Genomic DNA, 23,157 nt, shown 5'->3' with positions numbered 1-23,157 from the left:
GGCAAACAAAACAGATGAATCAAGTTCTGCAGTAGTATTTGAAGTGTATCATCAACTATCATTAAGATGATTGGAAAACTCTTTTACTATTAATGGAGTTTACATATAATAATTTGATACATTCTTCTATTCAATAGACACCATTCTTTACCAATTATGATTATCATCCATGATTTGATAATTTTTCCTTTTAAAAGTTGATAATCCTGTGGTAGAAGATTTGGCAAATTATTTGTCAGAGCTACATACAACATTAAAGGCATAGTCAAAAGAAGCTCAAGAACAACAAAAAATCAATGCAAATGCCTATTACAATGAACAACTATAATTCTGCCTACGTGACAAGGTATGGCTACTTCATTGCAATATCAAGACTATTTGTTCTTGTGAGGAGTTGGACTTTTGTAGGCTTGGATTTTTTCCTATTTATGAATAAATTAATTATATTTCTTATTGATTACATCTACTAGAGTGTATAAAGATCTATCTTATAGTCTACATGTTTCTTCTTGAGTTATATAAGATAATGAATATCTCTTGATGTTTGGAGATTTTATAAGAAGTAGGAACAACTTGTGATAGTATTTCAAATATTTTATTCGAAAAGAGGTACAAAGGCCTTAAGAACAATTAAATAATAAGATAGTCTTTTTATCCTAATATAAGACATTATTGATGGCTAAGAAGACTTATCAACCATTTTTAAAGAAAATAAAGATTAAAATATGTTGCCAACATAAATTCAAGCATCTTGGATTTTTTCAACATATGATAACTGCTCTTCATGGAATTCATCCCTAGAAGGAAGAATAATATCACAGACATATATATTTATTTTAATATTTTTCTATATGATTAAGTAGAAGTAGATAAAAGTGGATTTATTTTATAATATTTTTTAGTGAGGCTTCATAGACATTGTTTTCACTTTACATATATTTGTAGTTGATTGGTAGATTAGAAACTTGGTCAACAAGTTAACCACATGCCATACATGTTGGTAGCTTGTAGAAAAATCTAACTATGTTGCACACATATAAAAAACTTGCGTTGCAAGTTAAAATATATGTTTAGGAAAGTCAACATATTTTGGAGGTTTTATAGAACATAATCATGTAGCTCATAATTAGATAATATATATGGAAATAAGAGTGAAGTCTTCTTCATTCTTATTAATGCCTTTCTAGTCTTTATTCTTGTTTCAAGACTTTTAAGTCTTCTTGTTTTTGATAATAGCCATTCTAGTTTAATACTATATCATCTTTTAGTGATTTTTTAGTCTTTTCAAGTGACACAAGATTGTATTGATATTTTAGTTCTTTGAAGTTCATATCCTTGACAACAAAGGATGCTACAGATATTTTTAAATTCTTTTATTTCAAAATAAAAAATATACTAGATATAGATTCTCTTCTTAAGCAATCATTTGCTACATTGAAGAAATAAAGAGATAGTTAGATTAGTTTTTGCATGGCCAAAGTTATGTAGTTTTTCAACATCACTCTAATATAGGATGTATCTTCTTTAAGTATGATAGAAGTTACATTTATAATCAATCTAAAGCATATATTCATTTACATAGTTTAGCTACATGATTCATAAGGTGCTCTTTTGAATTATGTGCTCTTTGTTTATACATTGACAAATGCTAGCATTTGTCGATTCAAAATGGAAATTATAACTATAGTCTTTTGACATCTTTGGTAGGCTATTGAATTGTTCATTATTTCTAGCTTGCATAAAAAGCTCTAATGGCTCATATACATGTTGCAAAGATAGCTATAAAGAATATTGTTACTACTCTATATCAAGGAGACTTTGCAAATCTAGCAATCATATATACCATATACAATAAGTATTAGTGGACTTATACAATTTATTTTTATAGTCATTCATTAATCTATACCTTAGTGAAAAACCTTTGCAATACTTTATATCATTATACCTATAAAAATGATGAGACAAATAAGATTAATTGTTTTTTTTTGCTCATCCTAAATATATATAATTAACAAAAAGATATCTATATAATATTATTACAGATTGCACATACAAGATAAATAGGTTTTGGAATGTCTATGCTATATGTTGTAGGAATCAAAAGTTTTAATATATCTTTCACTATTGAGGTTGTATTTTTTTAAGAAAAAACACAACCTTCTTTGTAGTAGACATTAATGCAACTAAAAGTAATGTATGAAAAGTTACTATCCAACAACATTGGAACTGATAGAGACTTAATACTCATAAATGCTATAAAAGATTTATTCTTTATATCCAAGGTACTTCTTTGCATATGACATCTTTAAAAGAATATTTTGGCCAATTGCAAAAATTTCTTTTTATTTGAGGATAAAGATGGATAGACTTCTTTTCTTGCAAAATAGACAATGGTAATGAATTTATCAATAGAAGAGATTTTGATAGACAAAAAATGAGCTTTTACATCTCTTATGGTCCCATATCAAGCATATTGTGTCAAAGAAGCTCATTCATATCTTCAAAAAATATAGAAGTTCATTTATTGTTTGTCAAAATTCAATGTAGGCAGTTGCATATCTTTAAAAAATATGGATTTTTTATAAGAAGTAATTAATCAAATTTTAAAAAATTTATAATTTCTACTTTGGCTACATCACTACAACTTGTATATAAGAGCAATACTTGACCTTAAAGTTGTATGTGAAGGTTTCTTCAAAAGATCTCTATGATGTGAAATTTTTTATATTATTCTTTTTAAAAAAATTAATCAAAGTAATAAAAGTTTGAGAGAGCTCTCAACGCTTTTATATATTCTACCATCATGACATTAAGTTTTTTAAGAGAGTTGCTATAAAGGTGTCAATGTACATATTGAATCTTGTATTTGAGCAATTTTAATTAGCCATAATGCTTTTGGATAACAATACAACTATGTGTATAAGTGCATTTACAATAATACTTGACTTTCCTTGTTAATATCAAATTTAGAGGATATTAGACCATATGAAAATTTTAATGATAAAAAATTTCTATACCTAGTATGACCTAATCAATTTATTTGTACTAATGGCTCAATCTACTTTAAAGAAAATTATTGTTGCTCCCAATCTAATGCTAATTGCATTTGGTTCATCACCTATTAACTTCAATGCATTACTAATAGACTTGGCTTCCTCTTTAGTACACATAGATTAATAATAAAAGTGTTGCATTTCATGTGAATACATTAAAGGCTCAAAATGATCTGATGGCCAAGTAGTTTGAATGGATTTAGAATAAAGTTCTAACTTATCAAACTAATATATTTTACTTTTTATTTATAAACTAATGGAAATTATATATTCATTTAAATAGAAGCTTGTATGCTAATGAAAGTGATTTTTATTTAAATATATATAAACTAAGATAATATTGAATTATATTTTAACTTGACTTTCCTATCTTATCAAAGCTTTACTTGATATTTGCAACTATACTCTTTATCCTCTTTTTTGCCAAAAGTACCTAAAATTTGCCATCTAAAATATCTACGATTATTTTATTATAGTATATAAATAAATTAGTAAAATTCCTTGCAACAATTTACAATAGCTAGCTACATGTTGCATGAGTTTGTAGCTCGAGGTATAAGCTAATAATATGGTGTATATATAAGAAACTTATCTTACAAGTAAAGACATGTCTGTTGCAAATTTGGCATGTGTTAGAAGTCTTATAGAACATTGCTACATAGCTCTTAAATAGATAGTATATATAAGGACAAGAGTAAATCATTTTTTACTCTTGACAACTCTTTTCTTGCTTCTAATTAATTTCAAGGGTTTTTAGTTTTTTTTGTCTTTTGGCAATAGCGATTTTAATTTCTTCTTAAATATATAAACTTATTTATTTAATTTTTTCAATTCTCTTTGACTCAAATGTCACATATTTGTGTATCTTCTTTGAATTCTTATCTTTGATACTATATTAGAAATGTATATAATTTTTTAATATTTATAATAATTCATGACTAGTGAACTTGTAAAGATATTCTTGAAAATTTGATTTTTAGAAAAAAAAAAACTTCTTTATAGTAGACATGATATTGACCTTTGTAGCAAGCAATTGCAGTATGAATTATATCTTCTTTATAGTTTAAGTTCCTTAATATTTTTTAGTTTTATAATAGTAAATATGTGAATATGATCTTATTTTTTCAGTATATAGGAAACATTTGAAAATATTTTTTGTACATATAATAAGAATTATTTTAAGTAGTATAACAAAAGCTAAATTATCATGATAATTGAATGATGAATATTATTAAGAAATCACCTTGCATAGTTAGGCAAAGAATTTTAGCCTTTTTAACAAACTAGGAAAAATCATCAAGCATGTTTTCTTTGTAACTATTATTATGGAAAGAAGGAATGTCTTTTTTACGAAAATTTTGCTTGCATGTATAAAGATTGCTTTGAATAAAACAATTATGGACTCCTAGATTCACTTAGTACCTTGGATCAACTAATTGAATAACACATATTATATTATATTACATTTTATATTACATTTTTTATATTTCAAATTTAATTTTTTTAAAAAAATATCTCTTGTATATGATTATTTTATTAGATTTAAATTTTACAATTAAATTTTAGATTTTAATTTTAATGTTTATTGTATATTATATTTATCAAATTTAAATTTAAATTTTGATTATATATTATATTTATTAAATTTAAATTTAAATTTTGATTATATATTATATTTATTAAATTTTAATTTTAATTTTAATTATATAGTTAAATTTTGATTTATAAGTTATTAATTCCTTTAAGTCTCAAAATACATGATTTTTTTTAATGCATTAATTCCATTAATATTTTGATGAATTAACTCCATTAATGCATTGATGCATTTAAATCTTTTTTCAAAAATATTATATACTTTGAAGATTTATAATTATATTTATATTCAATTATAAATATAATTTTTGATAATAATATATATTATTTTATTGGTTTCATTTGAATATAGACCAAAAAGAACATAATTAAGGACTTGATTTTTTAAAAGCATGAAGATTGATTGCAAAAGCAGAGAAGGACGAGTAATTTAAAGGAAGGGAAATTAGAACTTAGATATTATAAAAGACAAAGAGTATAAGAATTAAAAGTGCATGGAATTAAATATGGTGCTTAGCTCTAGCCTACATATATAGAAGAAGATGTAACTAATGTTGCAGTTGTTGCATCAAGTGAATTTCTTGGCATTTTTTTTATGCTCCAAATTACAAAAACTAATAGAAGATTTTATGTAAAGAAAAAAATTCAAAAAAGATACATAGATAAGTAAAAAATAAATCAAAGAAAGATAAAAAAATATAAAAAATATAAAAAATTAATAAGAAATTAAAATGACTATTGTAAAATACTAAGGAGCTAGAGACTCTTGAAACTAGATTAGAAGAAAGAAAGAAATTTACATGAATGAAGAAGGCTTCACTCTTACCTCTATATATATTATATATCTAAGAGCTATGTGGCAATATTCAATAGAACCTCCAACTTATGTCCAATTTACAAGACACGTGTCTAACTTATAAAACAAGTTATTTATATCTACACCATGTAGTTAGATTATTCCACAAGCAACTAATACCTATGAAACATGGCTAAATTTTGGTCAAATTTTTAATCTATCAATCACCTATAGACATGTATAAAGGTGAAAACATATCTATGAAGCTTCTAAAAATCTTTTTTATAAGATATTATTAAATTAATATACTTTTATTTATTTCTACTTATTCATATTATCTAAATAATTATTAGAATAAATATTTTTGTGACATTATATCTCTTTTAGGAGCAATTTTCATAAAGAATGGTAATAACATCTTGATGAAGTTCAAGATGTGATGAATTATATTTACCACATACTCTGATTGTTGTTCTATTTGAAAGTGATTCATAGGTCCTCTCAACCAATAATAATATTCTATTCTAGGACAAAAAGACTACCTTCTAATTTGATCATCATTGAGGCTTTCATAACTTCTATCAAACAAAACATTGGTTACACTATTAAAAATTATTTATACCTCTAATAAAATCACCAAACATCAAAAATTTCTTCTAAGGTCTTGATATCAAATACATTATATCTTGCCATCTATTCAAGAAAAAATATGTTATTATTAAGAATCTTTATCTCAATTACATTATCTTGAAGGTTATAATAATTGTAATATCTCGTCTAATAAGTCAATAAATAATGGCTCTTGAGTTGAATCTACCAATTATAGATTTTTAATTCTATTAATATTACTAAAATATAAGAACTCACAATAAAGGATAAAAGATAGGATGTAATCTTTATTGAGCATCTTTTCTTTTATAGCAAAAAATTGCTTGACTTTTTATTTTGATTTTAATAGATGTTATTGATATAAAATTTTAATTTTTTTTATTATATTTATAAGATTCTTTGGTGGCTTCTATGTATATTTACTAATATCATATCTACATAAGATATTTTAATCTATTTTGGCACCACCTTAAATCCAAAATTTCTTCCATCTCAAATTCTTGATAATTATCTACTTTTATACAAGGCAATGTCTTCTTCTTGAAATATTTACTATCTTGTATGGCTTAAGAAGAGATATATAAAATACAAGATGGATCTTTATTGACTCCAATAGGTATAATCAATAAGCAACTGGATTGATTTATTCACAAATAGGAAAAGGTCCAAGCCTACAATAATTCAACTTATTGCAAAAACAAATAGTCTTAATATTGCAATGAAATAACCATGTCTTATTACCTATATCAAATTGTAGTTGTTCCTTATGATAGGTATCTGCATTGATCTTTTAAGGTTCTTGAACTTACTTTAATTATGCCTTTTTTATTGCATATAGTTTTAACAAAAAAAATTTCAAATCTTTTGTCCTAGGATTATCAACTTTTAAAAAATCAAAGATATGCAATAATAGATGGTAATTATAATTGGAAAAAAAAGATTTTTGTTGAATAGAAGAATATATCAAATTATTTCATGCAAACTCTACAAATGGCAAAAGAGTTGTTCAATCATCTTAATGATAGTTGATGGTATATATCAAATATTACTCTAAAACTTGATTCACTTATTCTATTTGTCTATTAGTTTGAAGATAAAAGGCCAAAGATAATTTTATATCCACTTCTAATATTTTAAAAAGGATTTTCCAAAATCTCTATACAAATTATATCTTTCTATCTGATATAATATCCTTTGGCAATCCATAATAGCCATAAATATTGTCAAAGAAAATATTAGCTATTTCTTTACTTAAAATAGCTTTTATATATGACATAAAATATTTTATTTTAGTGAAATATTCTACAATCATAAATATAGAGTCATATGAACTTGAATTTTGAAAATTTATAATAAAATCTATAGAAATAAAAAACCATAGTTGTTCTAAAGGAGAAACTTCAAAGTATTATGAGACTTAAAAGAAGTATTCTTAATATCATGAATAAGAAGATAAGAAGACATATTTGATTGAACTTGCTTAACAAAGATTACATCAATAATCAATATTGATTTTATTGTTCAAAAATAAAATCATTTAAGCTTCAAGTTGACTATTCTTTATTGATCAAAAGTTACATCTCCTTCTTTTGATATAAGATAAGAATATTTAAAAAGTGCTTCTAATAAATCTTATTATTTTTTAAGTCAATGTGTGATCTTGAAATCATATCTTGATAATGACATGCTCCAACAATCTTGGCAATAATACAATTTACATGCTAATATGAAATACTCAAGACTCTTGTAATTTATACATATGGTAACTAAATTGGAAGTATCTTCTAGATAGTGACACTATTCCTAAAATAAATCTATAATTGCAAGAAGTTCTTTGTTATGAATTTTGTAGTTGATTTTTACTATTAAAAGTTTTTTGGAATAAAAAGCTATTATGTGGAATTTATTATTTACTTTCATTTGTAATAATATTATATACAAGACAAAGTTTGATGAATTTGTTTCCATAAAAAAATGTCTTAGAGAAGTAGACGCAATACAAGATTGATACAAAAATAAATTTATTCTTTAAAGCATAAAATAATGTTTTTGCTTCTTTACTCCATTTAAATTTTTTTTTACAAGTCAAACATATAATTAGAGCTATAACTTGAAAAAAAATTTAATGAATATTTTGTAATAATTGAAAAAGCTCAAAAATCATTGCATATTTCTTACTATTCTTAAAATCTTCTAATTTATGATAGTTTGAATCTTTTTAAAATCCATCATAAAGCCTTTGTTGAAAATAATGTATCTTAGAAAGTCAAATTGAGTAGTATAGAATACATATTTTTTTTATCTTAGCATATAATCTTATATCTCTAAATTTTTGTAACATATAACAAAAATAAAGTTTATATTCTTCTATATTCTTAGATTAAATTAGAATGTTGTCTAAAATTATCAAAAATATTTATAAAAAATATCATTTATAAGAAGTTGAAAAGTGATTGGTGCATTTATGAGTCTAAAAGGTATAACATTATATTCAAAATATCTATACCTATTTTTAAAGATATTCTTTGATTTTTTTTTTTTTTTTATGAGGACCAAGTTGTATGCTCTTTATAGATCTATTTTTATATAGATCTTTACTTAATTGAATTGATCAAGAAGTCTTAAAATCAAAGATAAAATATATCTATTCTTAATGATGATCTTCTTAAGTTCCTAATATTCTATGCATATCCACAAAAATCCATCATTTTTCTTCACAAATAAGATAAGAACTCTTGTTGGAAATTTTAAATGGTATATGAAATTCTTGGCCAAGTTCTTGTCAATATATTCATTTATCATAGCCAACTTATTTTGTGATAAGTTGTAGTTTGATCAAAATGGCAATTGAGCTCCTTTTTAAAGATCAATTGAACAATCATAAGATTAATGCTTTATAAGAATATATGCATTTTTCTTTTCAAAAATATCCTAGAAATCTTGATACCAGCTAAAAATTCCTTTTAATGTCTTTTCACCATCAAAAATAAATGTGGCATATATAACAAAAGATAACTCTTTATTTGTTGCATGTATAGATGCTCTCACACTTATTTATAAGAATTTGGATGTTTTAAACTTATATATTTCTACTTAACTAACTAAATTTTAGATTAAACTATAAGAAAAGTTAAGATTATAGAAAATATAATCTTTTTGAATATTATATTTTTTTAACTATTATAATCTTAAATTAATTAAATTAGAAGAAAATATTATCATATTAAATATTATTAAACTATTATGATCTTCAATTGCTTCATCTAAAAGAATAGTCTTATAGATAATGCTTTTAAAAGACAACAAACTACTATCCATGACTTTTATATGTACAGATTTAGTTTTCTTGACTAAAGATATTTCTTATTTTTTGGCAAAGTCTATGTTTGTAAAAAAAGCTAAAGCTTCTAAATCTAATAAAGTAGAGACTTTGTGATTTTTAGGTTCTAAATATACATCTATTATAAAATAAGATAAAAGATCTAAAGAGAAAATAGGACCTTTACTAGGTATAGTACATGATTTTAACCACATGATTCCTATTGTAGCTACAAAAATTCATTTTTTGATACATTGTCTTTTTTGGCAATAGTACTCTTCATTTTATGATTGCATTGCTTCTTTAGACAATCTTGAGCTGTATGCTTAGCTTTTCTTTAGTATAAGCACAAACCTTCTTGATGAGGTTGAATTTTTTTATACTAAGTAAAAGTTATTTAAATTATACCAAATCAATTTGTATTGGTTCCAATTTTGATGAATAAGTTTTTGAAAAATTAAGAGCTATCACCATTACTTGACTTTTTCTTCTTCAACCAAATTTTTATTTTTGATGCTTTCAAATAATTAGTTGTTGCATGTAATGGCTTAAACAATAAATTATTCTTAAAAATTTATTTTTGGCATTTTGAATAATAAATCTTTGATGTTATCTTTCAATCCATATCAAAATTAATTGATAAAGGCTTTTTAGTCCATGTCACTAGTAAAGCATTAGAATTTAGCTGCATATATGGTAGCTTATTGTGATCTTTATCATGTAGATAAGAGCTTGGTCTTTGCTACTATTTTTTGATTACTTTTTCCAAATGTAGCTATAAACCCTTCTAAGAAATAATTAAAATCATAAAAGAGTCAGGAATACTTTTTTTTTAAAGGTACAAATAAAAAGAAAGCACTTCTAAATAGAAGTGCACTTATGAATTCAGTTTGAGTAAATTCATAAGGATATTAAAAAGATTAAAACCTTAAATAGATCTTCAAAATTTTAATCTTTTTCCATCAAACTTCTTAAGCATACAAATCTTTGCATTTCTTTTGCTTATTGAATAAAAACTTCTTGGATTTGGTTGTGAGGTTGATCTATTATGTTCCCTCAACTGCACAATTTCTTAGCATAAATTTTGAATTTATTCCATAGAAATAAAAATAGTACTTTTGTGGTTTGCATTGGTGATATATGAAATTTTTACCCTAAGAGTGTTAACAAGTTCATGAAGATCTATAATAATGATACATCTATTCTCACTTCTATCAAGTATAATATCTTTGATTTTTTCTTCCATTTCAAACAACTTAATAAATCTACAAATCAAATAGAGAAGAATAAATTGCAACATCTAATGTCAAATAAAAATTTCCACAAAGAAGAATGATTTAATCTCTTTACAAAAAAAATTAAGATTCAAAAAACATAGAATGTTATGTTAGTTTAAAGGTGAATAGTCTATAATCTTCAAAATATGATAATAAAAGTGAGGTAATCCATTCATTCCTAAAAACAAGACATGAATAATAAATTAATACTCTTATCAATGTGTCAAGGAAAATAATTCAAAATAAATACATAAAAAAATAAAAAATAAATCAAAGAGAGATGAAAAAATAAAAATAAGAAAGTAAATATATTTAATAAAAAATTGGAATGGCTATTGCTAAAGTTTAAAAGCTAGGGACTCTTAAAACTAAATTGGAAGAAAAAAAAAAGAATTAATAAGAATAAAGAAGGGTTCTTTATTTATATTATCTACTTAAAAATTATATAGCAATATTCTATAAGACCTCCAACATGTATCCAATTTGCAAGATACATGTCTAACTTACAAGATAAGTTGTCCATATGTGTGTCACATAGTTAACTCATTCTATAAACTATTCATACATGTGATATGTGGTTAACTTATTGGTCAAGTTCTTAACCTACTAATTGCCTATGGATATGTATGTGTCAAGGATAAGAACTCAATAAAAGCAAATAATCAAATGAGGCTCTCTCAAAAAAATATGGCAAAATAAAAATAGATGAGTATATATATTAAAAAAGAAACTAGAATGGCTATTGCCAAAAAACAAGGAAATTAGAAACTCTTGAAACTAAACTAGAAATAAGAAAGGAATTGAGAAGAGTGAAGAAGGCTTCACTCTTGCTTCTATATATACTATCTATTTAGAATCTATATAGTAATATTCTATAGGACCTTCAAAAATATGTTGATTTTACATGACACATATTTTAACTTGCAAGGTAAGTTTTCTGTATGTGTGCCACATAATTAGCTTTTTCTACAAGCTATCAACACATATGGCATGTGTTTAGCTTGTTGACCAAGTTTATAACCTATTAATTAATTATGAACACATATAAAGTCAAAAAAAATCTAAAAAGCTTCTAAAAAGCTTTTCTAGAAGGTATTATGAAATTAATCTACTTTTATCTACTTCTATTAATTCATATTATCTATATAATATTTATAATAGATATATATCCATGACATTATTTTTCTTTTTAAAAAAAAGTTTTATGAGGAGCAATAATCACATGTTGAAAAAGTCTAAGATGTTACAAATTGTATTTGCCACACATTCTAATCTTTGTTTTCTTTGAAGGTATTTAATGGATTCTCTCAGCCATCGATAATATCCCATTTCAAGACAAAAAGACCACCCTGTTATTTAATCATTGTTAAAACCTTCATAAATTTTTTCAAATAAATATTTATAATACCATCAAAAGTCATGCCTACTTCTAGAAAATCACCAAACATTGAGAGTTTCTTTTTAGGTCATAATACCAAATGCATTGTATCTTGCTATCTATTCAAGGAAAAATATATTATTCTTGAAGGTCTTTATCTCTACTATGTTGTCTTAAAGGTTGTGATAATCACAATGTTTCACCCAATAAGTGAGTAAATAATGGTTCTTGAATTGAATCCCTTGATTGTTGATTTTCTATCTTCTTAATGATTCAATTATATAGAAACTACAAATAAAGATAAAAGGTAGAATACAATCTTTTTTAAATTATGTTTCTTTTATATCAAAGACTTGCTATTTTTTATCTTGATTTTGATAGATTTCGTTGATGAAAAGCTTTGACCTTCTGAATTACATTAATAAGATTTTTTTAATAGCTTCTATATGCATTTATTAATATCATATCCATACAAATGAATAAGATATTCTAACCTATGTTAGCACCACCTTTAATCTAAGACTTCTTCTACTTCAAATTCTTAGTTATTATCTACTTCTATAGGAGGTAGTGGTATTTGTCTTTTTTCTAGAATATTTTCTAACTTATATGGCTCTAAAAGAGATACATAAAATATAAGATGGAATTTTATAGACTTTGGTAGATGTAATCAATAAGAAATTAGATTGGCTTCTTAATAAATAGGAAATGGTTCAAGTTTACAATAATCCAACTTGTCACAAGGGCAAATAGTTTTAATATTATAATAAAGTAACCATACTTTATCACCAACATGGAAATGAAGTTGTTTCTTTGCGATAAGCATTTGCATTGCTCTTTTGTTATTTTTGAACTTTTTTTAGTCATACTTTTATTGTTGTATGTAGCTCAAATAAATGATTTTTCAAATCTTCTACGACATGATTATCAACTTTTCAAAGGTTAAAAGTATTAAATTGTGGATGATATCCATAATTAGCAAAAAAAAAATGTTTGTTGTATAAAAGAATATATTATATTATTATAAGTAAATTCTACCAATGGCAAAAGAGTTTTTCAATCATCTTGTTGGTAGTTGATGGTACACCTCAAATACTACTTCAAAACTTGATTTACAAGCTTTGTTTATGTATCAATTTGAAGATAAAAAGCTGAAGATAATTTTATGTCCACTATTAAAATCTTAAAAAGTATTCTTTAAAATCTTAATACAAACTGAGTCTATCATTTGAAATGATGTATTCTAAGAAGTTGGCTTGAGTAGTGTGGAAAAAATATTTTTCTATCTTGGCATAGAGTCCTGCATCTCTTAGTTTTTGTATCACATGACAAACATGAAGTTTAATTTCTTCTATATTATTAAAATAGATTAAGATATTGTCTAGATAATAGACAAAAAATTCATCTAAAAAATCTCAAAAAATATCATTAATTAAATATTAAAAAGTTTTTGATGTATTTGTAAGTCTAAAAGGCATGATATTATATTCAAAATATCCATACTTTATTTAAAATCCAATCTTTCATTTATCTTCTTCTTTGATGCATACCAAATTGTATGTACTTAATAGATCTATTTTTATATAGATCTTAGTTTGATTCAATAGATCAAGAAGTCCAGATATCAAAAGTAGCTGATACTTATTTTTTATGGTGATTTTGTTGAGTCCTTGATAATTGACACACATCTGCAATGAACCATCTTTTTTCTTCACAAATAAAATCAAAGCTCTTACTAGAGATTTGGAATGGCATATGAAGTTCTTGGCTAGATTTTCTTCAATATATACCTTGAGTTTAGTCAACTCATTTTGTGATAAATTATAAGTTGATCTAAACGATAGTTGAGTTCTTTCTTGAAAGTTAATTGAACAATGATAAGAACGATGTTTTAATAGAGTATTTGCATTCTTCTTCTCAAATACATCTTTAAAATCTTGATATTGGCTTAAAATGCCACTTAAAGTCTTTCCACCATTAGAAATAAGTGTAGCATAAATGACACAAGATAATCCTTCTTTTACAGTATATAAGAAAGTTTTTGTACCTAAAAATATAAGTTTAATTGTACTAGACTTATGACTTTTTACTTGATCAATTATACTCTTAATTGTATATTTTTTTTAAATCAAGACTATGTGAAATCGAATCTATTTTTGAATTATATTTTTTTTGACCATAGTAAACCTAAAATGATTGGATTAGAGGAAGATCTAATAATATTAAATATTTTAAAGCTATTATGACCATTAATTATTACTTCTATAGGAAGGATTTTATGAATAAAATTTTTTGAAGATAATAGATGACTATCTATGACTTCTACATGAATAAGTTTAGTTTTCTTCACTAAAGATATGCTATATCTTTTAGCAAATTCTTCATTGAAGAAACATGCTGAGGCTCTTGAATCTAATAAGGCATAAGCTTTGTAATATTTAGATCCTAAAATAATATTTATTATAAAATAAGAAGAGGGTTCTGAAGAGAAGATAAGACTTTCACTAGGTGTTGTACAATGTTCCAATCGCACGGTCTTTATTATAATTAGACAAACTCATTTTTCAATATGCTATCTTCTTTGATTGTAGTACTCCTCATTTTGTAGTTGCATCGCTTCTTTAAAAAATATTAAGCAAAGTACTTAGATTCTTTACAATATAAGCCAATCTTTAGTAATAACGACGAGTCTTTTCTTTCTCAATAAAAAATTTGAAATGTATTGCATCAATTTACATATTCTCTACTTTCAAATGTATGTATTGAAAAGGCATTGGTATTGTCATTGAATTATAGTAATATTAAGGTATACTTGTGTGACTCTTAGATTGAAATTCAAAAAGTCGATTGTCACACCTTATAGCAAAGTCAATTACTTGACTCAATATTTGAGGATTAAATAAGTTTAGCATTAATTTTTTTACCTCATATTGTAATCTATAGAAAAATTGATTAACAAGTTGGAGCATCATCCCACTTGATATCAGTTGCAAGTTGTCAAAATTATGAAGCATATAATGTTACAAATCGATTGCCTTACTGTAAAATATAAATCTTATTTGTTGCAATATTAATTGCACCATGTTTTTCATACATGGATTGAAACTTTGCTAAAAGAATGTCTAGATTATTCAATATTGGATCTTGTTGTTCAAAAAAAAATGAAAACCATTATAATACTAAATCTAAAAAGGATGTAGTAATGAATCTATTTTATGATTCTAGAGTTGGATAGTTCTAGGATTGAAGTTCAATCACAAGTTGTACCTGATTGATAAATCTTCAAAACTTGGATCTTATACCATCAAACTTCTTAGGCAATGCAATCCTCGGTCTTCTAACACTAAAAGGATATTCTACCATAGAAGAAAAGACATGATTTAGTGTAGATGTTGAAGCAGCTCCGAATAATCAAATGACGCTCTCTCAAAGAAATATGGCAAAATAGAAATAGAAGAGTATATATATTAAAAAAATAATTAGAATGGCTATTGCTAAAAGATAAGGAAACTAGAGACTCTTGAAACTAAATTAGAAATAAGAAAGGAGTTGACAAGAGTGAAGAAGGCTTCACTCTTGCCTCTATATATAATATGTGGCAATATTCTATAAGACCTTCAAAAACATGTTGATTTTGTATGACACATATTTTAACTTACAAGGTAAGTTTTCTACATGTGCGCCACATAGTTAACTTGTTCCGCAAGCTATCAACACATGTAGCATGTGGTTAGCTTGTTGACGAAGTTTCTAACTTATCAATCAACTATGAACACATGTAAAGTCAAAATAGCATCTAAGAAGCATTTAGGAAGTTTAGAAAGTATTATGAAATTAATCTACTTTTATCTACTTCTACAAATTCATATTGTCTAGACAATATTTATAATAGATATATATTTGTGACAATATAAAGATGAAAATGTATTTATGAAGTTTCTAGGAAACTTTTCTATAAGATATTATCAAATTAATATACTTTTATCTACTTCTATCTATTTATATTACCTAGATAATTATTAGAGTAATATATTTGTGACATTCCATGATCTTATGTGTATAAATGACATTTAACCATGCCATCATAGAGCAATAGCTTGGATTTGACCACAATACAAAGCTACAATTAATCAAATTCTTGAGATTTTGTGATAATGGCATAGATTTGGTTAGTTTTATTTTAAAGCTGAAATAACTTTGATATTTATAAAAACCTTAATACAATCTAAGTCAAGTTTTTATTTAAGAATAAAAGTAATATAATGTAGAAAGTATAGATGTGAAAGAGGTGATATTCTACAAATGCTAGAAGTTTCAAAACTATATACAAAAATTCCAAATAGAAGGGGCATGCTAATAGTTGCTAATCTTAAATATATTAAAAATTAAATAAATTAAAAATATATATATATATGTATGAAAGATATGAATAATTAAATATAATTTTAAATAGTATATATATATATATATATATATATATATATCATCCCAAAATTTCTACATTGTTCAAAAAATAAGACTTCTATTTTTACATTCCAAATTAATTCTTACAAAATAACTTTTCCTAAATTTGGATGTATAAAAATTTCAATATTTTCATATATAGATAATTTTAAAGTAAAAAAATAATAATCAAAGCTGAAGATTGGAAATATATATATATATATATATATATATATAATTTATTTTTTTTCAAAAAAGAAAAAGGAAAATAGAACGCAGCAACTATTGCCAACGACAAAGGATGACCGTGACGTGGAAAGAAAGCGCCAAACAAACCCAAGACCGAGATCATGTTGCGGCTTTAGGCGACAGCGGTGATGGGGTCGAGATGATGAAAGCGATGGATAGGAAGCGCGGGGTCATGGAGCCTTTTCCCCTTCATCCATCTATGCATCCATCCATCCCCTTCCTCCCTCCCTCCTCGTTGTTCGAATTTCGAAAGCTCGGAGGGTTCTCGGGACTATAGCGCATGCACTCTCTTCTCTGTCAGGTCCATAGCTCTCCCTCGCCTGCTTGCTTGCCTGCCTGGATTTCGATCGCATTGCAGCTCATCTCCTCTTCTCATCGAGGTTTGATTTGGATCTCCCTTGCGAATTGTGGCTGAGCGTCATGGATCGAACCCGCAGGGTGAGCATCTGAATCCTCTTGCAATCGTGATTCGAATGGCAGATTTTGGTCACCGAATGTGCACGTTGTGCTTGCGCGAGTCCTGAAACTCGCAATCTGAATCCTAAACGCTGCTTGGAATAGAATCGCTGCTCGTAGGTTTTACCGTTTCGTGCAGATGACGAAGAGAGCCTGGGATTTGACTCTAGCAATAATGCGACCCGTCGTCCTCGTGATTTGAGCCTTTGTGTGGGAGTGTGCGTGTGATTACTTTTTTGTCTGGTGTGGGAAATTGATGGCATTATCCGGAATTCAGAAATGCCTTTCTCGATATCACGTTGCAACGTGTAGCTGTCCATCTTAGGGTGTATACTCTGTGCGTTCTTGATGCAACGCGGCACTAGCTACTTCTTCCTCCTCCTCCTCCTCTCCCTATCTCTCTCTCACGTCTGCTTCTTCCTCTTCTCCTTCTTCTTCTGTGTGCGTGTGTGTGTGTGTGTGTGTGTTTGTTTGACTTTTTTATGCTAGTGTGCTCTTGAAATACTCCTCATTTGTGATTTGTTTTCAATCGCCGTCGGCAATTTTTTCCATTCTTATAGTCAATGTAACGGGTGCACAGAATAAATTCTCGATTTAGCGTATGTTGGACTTAGGATTCGTCCGAACACTCGATCAGAGCGTTATCAGTAGTTTAAATGCGTTTTAAAGAAGTAGGAATGCAGTGAATAGCGAAATTATCAGTTTGGAATCAGTTCATCCTCGTCTTGTCTCTGTCTTTCAAATGACATTTCGAATCTGTGATTACACGCTAGACGGAAAACCACGATTCACTACATGATTTTATGCCTATTCCTGCACATCTTGAATTTATACATTTCATGATTCCATCTAGATCTATTTCGATATTTCTGAATGGATTGGCTGGAAGTTTGCCTTTGTCACGCAGCGCTAAAGCAGTCAAGAAATCCTAGAAATGAGCAAGTACCATGAGGTTTTTGTTTCAAGTAGAGATGAATGTTTAAGGAAGGACTCGTTCCTCCTGTCCGTATAGGGGGTTCCCGAATTCTGATTCACTGCCTCGCTGTCGATTACTGCATCGGATTGCAAGTTGACATACGGATTTGTGTTAGGTGCTCCACATTAACTATTTTGTTATTGATTCCCTTTAAATACTCATTGGTGTGTCTAGCGTTTGCTTATTGGTGTTGATTTCGATCTTCAGAATGCTATACACCACATTTTGCATTTCAGGATTGTTTGGTTTAATGTACAATCCTTGTCAGTAATTTTCTTTTATCTTGCAGATTAAATTTTCCGAACAGCAAACAGGGATGGCTGTTTCGTCAGAGATTTAGACAATTGCTGATTACCTGACTAGAGAAGGTCGTAGTTTCACTTCTCTGTCATGACTTATTTATGCTTGAGTAACAACACCTTCCGTCCTTGGTTTTCCTGATCATAGTTAGAGGTTGTCCACCTGAGACATCCAGGAGCCTCACGTGCTTTTGGGCGACACTTGTTTACAGGGTCAGCATTTATGGTAGAAAGATGTCCTGACTTCAATCTTTTGGGATACGGCAGCAGACTGATGCGGTCGTAAACCAGTAATTATGATTAATGTTTCGTCAGTGTAAGTTTGATTTTTAAGCTTTGCTTTACTTTTTCTTTTCCTTTTTTTTCTGTCAATGATAATTTTTTTGCTTGCATTGCAATTGAGTGCGAAAATTTGATGCAAAAATTGCCTACGATGCTTTATTCCTTACACAACAACAGGGTTCCTTAGATTGTTGGTTGGCCATGGCAGGGTTGTATTTGGTTCAGGATTTAGATTGGATACCGATTCCTGGATTGCTTTAGTTATGCAGTTCCTGCTTGGAAAATAAAATCAATGTTAAGACTGTAAAATTCAGTGTTGTATTTCGTTCAAATTGGCCCATCAGACTGCTTCTATGTCTTGGCCGTGCAACCATAGGCATCTTCTTCACTGTCGCCACCATATCTAGCTGTAGTTCCAAAGGAGTGAGCAATCTTATAATTTGTCTGAAGCAGTGTGAGTTTTATCACAGGTGAAATTGAGTACTTGCCAGAAGACCGAGTGCATCGACTTCTGCAAACATTCGGTTTTTACACAACGTAACGATGGAAGAGGTGGAGGTGGAATCCCATAAACGTGTCGACCCATGGCGGGATGTTGTTTACCTTCCCAGGTATGAAGATGAAGATCCTGTCTCAGGCCCAACATCAGATTATGGGGGTGAGGATTACTCAGAACGTGGATATGGACTTGAGGATAGTGACAATCTAGATGGCCATGGTGATGATGGAGAGCTTGCCATGACGGATGCTGAAGTAGAGTCTATCCTCTCTGCTGCCCCGGACCTTCCTGAGGAGTCCGATTTTTCCGCAATCGCTAATGGCTCTTACTCTAACTTGGATCATGCACCTTCAGAAAATTCTGGGGGAGCTTCAACACCAGCACAAACCCCTATGAAGGATAACAATAAGACCAAACTCACAGAGGCAACTCTAAATTCTTTGAGGCAGAGCGTATCTGCTGCACTACAAAACCAAGCTCCATCATCGCCAAAACCTTTTCTAAGGTCTTCCTCATCTACAGCAGCTACCCTCCGATCGCAAAGCACTACTGACAACAATGGTGGCGCTGCGAATGGAAAGAGTGAGCGTAAACTTGGACCGCCAATAATCTCAGTTCCTCCAGTCATAAGAAGAGGAGTTCCTCGTGAAGCCTCCATAGGGACGAGCACCTTAAGGTCCTCAGCAAATACCACGCGGCCTAGCACAAATAATTTGAAGCCTGGTATGAGCACAAGTGCAAATCGGCCTTCGGTTGGATCTAGCGCTATCACTGGGTCGCGCAAACCCTCCCGAACAGCGGATCCCCGAAGATCCTCCACAACTACTCTGCCTACTCGTTCAGCAGGTGTTTCCTCTGGAAACAATCTTCACAAAGTGACCTCAATGTCAAAATCAGTTGATCTTCCATCTTCCTCAAAAGTGAAGCAGTTAGCGTCGTCAGTTCCAGTATTGAAAGCCTCAGGACGCAGGGTCACTAACTCCTCGGCTGCTTCACCACACACACCGGGGAATTACCTTAAGAGGACGAGTCCAACCGTTGCCGGAGATAAGCCTTCGAACGATTCAAGTACCAAGCCTTCCAAGAAAACTCCTCCATCTCCAGCAGAACCTCGGGTTTCAACAAGTTTACAGACTTCATCCCGTGGCAGTGGAATACCTTCTTCCCCCACCTCTATTCGCAAGCCACCGGCAACAAATGGCATGGGGGGCCGAGAAACGAAGCCAGAAACGGTGAAGAAGAAGATCACCTCATCACCATCTCCATCACCATCTCTAGGAACGAGAAGGGCATCAATCTCTGAGCCTGTTAGGAGGAAATCCGCTTCGCCTTCTCTCTCGAGTCCAAGTACCTTGAAGCCATCTCCCTCCGAAAGACGTTTGAGCCTGAGCAACCCGAAGCAGAAAACCTCTACGGAGAAACTGTCTACAAATATTCAAAGCAGAACGACCACCAAGTCATCTCCAGTGGAGAGACCTTCATCTTCTCCTAATGTTGAGAAGTCTTCACCGGGATCGGTTGTAACTCCTAATCCTTCAAAGATTATTGGCAAGCCAAAAGCCTCATCGAAAACTTTGGCTCCTAGCAATAGCTTTAGAGATAGGACCCCGTCACCAACGCCTTCCAAGCCATTATCTGCTGATCGAGGCCCTAGTATGCTATATCGTAGCAAAATTCCCTCGCTCATGCCTTCTAAACCACTATCTGCTAATCGAGTTCCTACTACCCTAAGCCGGAGCAAATCCCCATCTCCAACACCTTCCAAGCCCCTACCTGCTGATCGAGGCCCTAGTATGTTGTACCGGAGCAAATCCACCTCGACAACGCCTTCCAGGTCGTTACCTGCTGATCGAGGCCCTAGTATGCTGTACCGGAGCAAATCCCCCTCACCGGCACCTTCTAAACCGTCGTCTACTGATCGAATTCCTGGCATGCTAAACCGGAGCAAATCTCCCTCACCGATGCCTTCTAAACCATTGTCCACTGATCGAGGCCCTGGCATGCTGAACCGGAGGAAATCCTTGGGTGCTGATAGTCCAAATGTACGCCCAGGTATTTCCCTAATCCCCTCTGTCAAGAAGTCAGAGGCTAGTGTCACGGTTGACACTTGAAGAATTTCAAACATTGAATTTATTTTTAGGAAGCAAACAACGTTAGTGAGCTTGTTAGTGTGTTGTTACTCTTCTTGTTCTGTAGTTTATCTTTGTACCCTTTTTCTTAAGTGGGTATATTTGAAGCTTGGGTCCTACTAGATTTAGTTTGAAAGTCATTTACTGGAGGACGAATCTAGGTGCGCAATGGAGGTGGGGTGTAGATGCCAAGTTTCAAGTGTAACATGAAGACTACTCTTTGTTCTGTTTCCCTAGTCTGTAGTACTGGATTGTGCCCAATTTGCAAACCAGTTAGAGTGTAGTGTAATTCACTGCTTGTCAGCGGTTCACAAGTGAAAACCTATCTTTCACATACTGAAAATAATAAAAGATTTAGTATTCATTGTGAAGCGAGTTCATTGTGAAACCAGATGGCTGCGCAGTTGCGTCTAGGCTCCAGTTTGGAATTACATTGTTTGCGGCAATGACATTGACTTGACTTGCTCTAGACAAAACATCGAAACGTACTTCACTACATCTAGCATAAGTGTACATATATTTTTCCACTACTCTTTGCATTGTTCAAGTAAATTTTATATCAGTTCAAGTGTGCAGTACGTATGCAATTTTTGCAATGACTGGAGGACATCAACAGAGTTTCGCAATTGTGTTTAAATTCACAATTGTTGAAATTTCGTAAAGATCTTTACATGGTATTTTGGATATTTCAAACTACCAAATTCAATCCAATCCGAATATGCAATTCTATGGATTTTCAATTTGTACAATTGAAAGTACATGGATTTGTTTTTGTACATTTTATTAAAAATGTGTACCTAGCACCTAAAAGAAATATACACACACTAATACAACTCTGTTTTTTTAGTTGCTTGTCTCAATATAATGTAAGGTGCTGTATATTGAAGATGGCATCATTTAATGATAATATCATGTAAGTTTTTTTTTTTTTTTTTTTTTTTTTTTTTTTTTTTCTCAATTCACAATTCTTAATTAAATTGGTGTTACTCAATTTGATTAAAAGTTTTTTTTACTCTCAATCTTCACTAATTTTTGTTTTAAGAAAATATGTTGTTTTGGTTGTTAATAGTTCATACAAATCTAAAACACAGTGATTTACCAACACTCACAAATAAAAATGATTACATTTAGACACAAAACACGAGAATCCACCAAAGGCAGATTTCTAGACAATATTTGAAACCAAACAATAACAAAGATGATGCAAACATGAATGTAAATATCAACATCTTTACAAAAAATATTTGTGAGCTTTTCAGAAACAATGAGCATTTCTTATTTTTTATTTTTTAACAAATAGATGAAATGTTGACTGGTGTTTAAGGTCAAAGATGTGGGTGGGGGTTTTGCTTTCATACGGGTCATGGTATTGTCGCCCTGAAGAGCTAATTAAGCAGGTGAGAAAAGTTCCCTTTCTGCCCTCCTAACCCTAGCCCCTGCGCCTTTAGGAGGGGAATAACACGGTATTGGGTTTAAGGCGGAATTGGGTGCTGCGGTCACCAGATGAGAAAAATAAAGAGATTGCATTTCGCCACTGTCGCACAGTCACTGGTGTCTGATTCATTCACCTCTATTAATGTCGGTTTATCACCGACTCACTCTTTAGTGTTTTCTCGCTCTGTTCCAACTGAGTAAACTCTGGGCTGTTTGCTTTTTTCGTACATATATATATATATATATATTCTATTCTTTTCTGTTCTCTTGGTGAAAAACACTTTGAGAACACATCACAGTGGATTTTTTTCAGTATGCCAATCCAGACAGGGCAGAATAAAGACAGCATCAGCAGAGTGGACAGT

At 29.6% G+C, this 23,157-nt stretch overlaps 1 protein-coding gene across 4 annotated transcripts; it reads left to right on the top strand.

Annotated features, from left to right (window-relative positions):
- Nucleotides 1-17,015: 17,015 nt before the first annotated feature.
- On the top strand, nucleotides 17,016-21,729 carry LOC112288128 (uncharacterized). 4 transcript variants are annotated; one of them, XM_024531974.3, is made up of 4 exons: nucleotides 17,018-17,155; nucleotides 18,439-18,517; nucleotides 18,661-18,764; nucleotides 19,201-21,729. In XM_024531974.3, exon 4 carries the CDS (start codon nucleotides 19,274-19,276, stop codon nucleotides 21,338-21,340), a length of 2,067 nt encoding a protein of 688 aa, XP_024387742.1. In that variant the 5' UTR covers nucleotides 17,018-17,155; nucleotides 18,439-18,517; nucleotides 18,661-18,764; nucleotides 19,201-19,273; the 3' UTR covers nucleotides 21,341-21,729. The 4 variants fall into 4 exon arrangements, with proteins under 4 accessions (XP_024387743.1, XP_024387742.1, XP_024387746.1 ...); XM_073537081.2 differs by lacking the exon at nucleotides 17,018-17,155 and adding an exon at nucleotides 18,081-18,264; XM_024531975.3 differs by lacking the exon at nucleotides 18,439-18,517 and having other exon boundaries at nucleotides 17,016-17,155.
- The last annotated feature ends 1,428 nt before the right edge of the window (nucleotides 21,730-23,157 follow it).

The sequence above is a fragment of the Physcomitrium patens genome, chromosome 11, assembly GCF_059467195.1.
Source record: "Physcomitrium patens ecotype Gransden chromosome 11, ASM5946719v1, whole genome shotgun sequence".
NCBI classification, from domain to species: domain Eukaryota; kingdom Viridiplantae; phylum Streptophyta; class Bryopsida; order Funariales; family Funariaceae; genus Physcomitrium; species Physcomitrium patens.
This window is presented reverse-complemented; position numbering and strand designations above follow the sequence as displayed.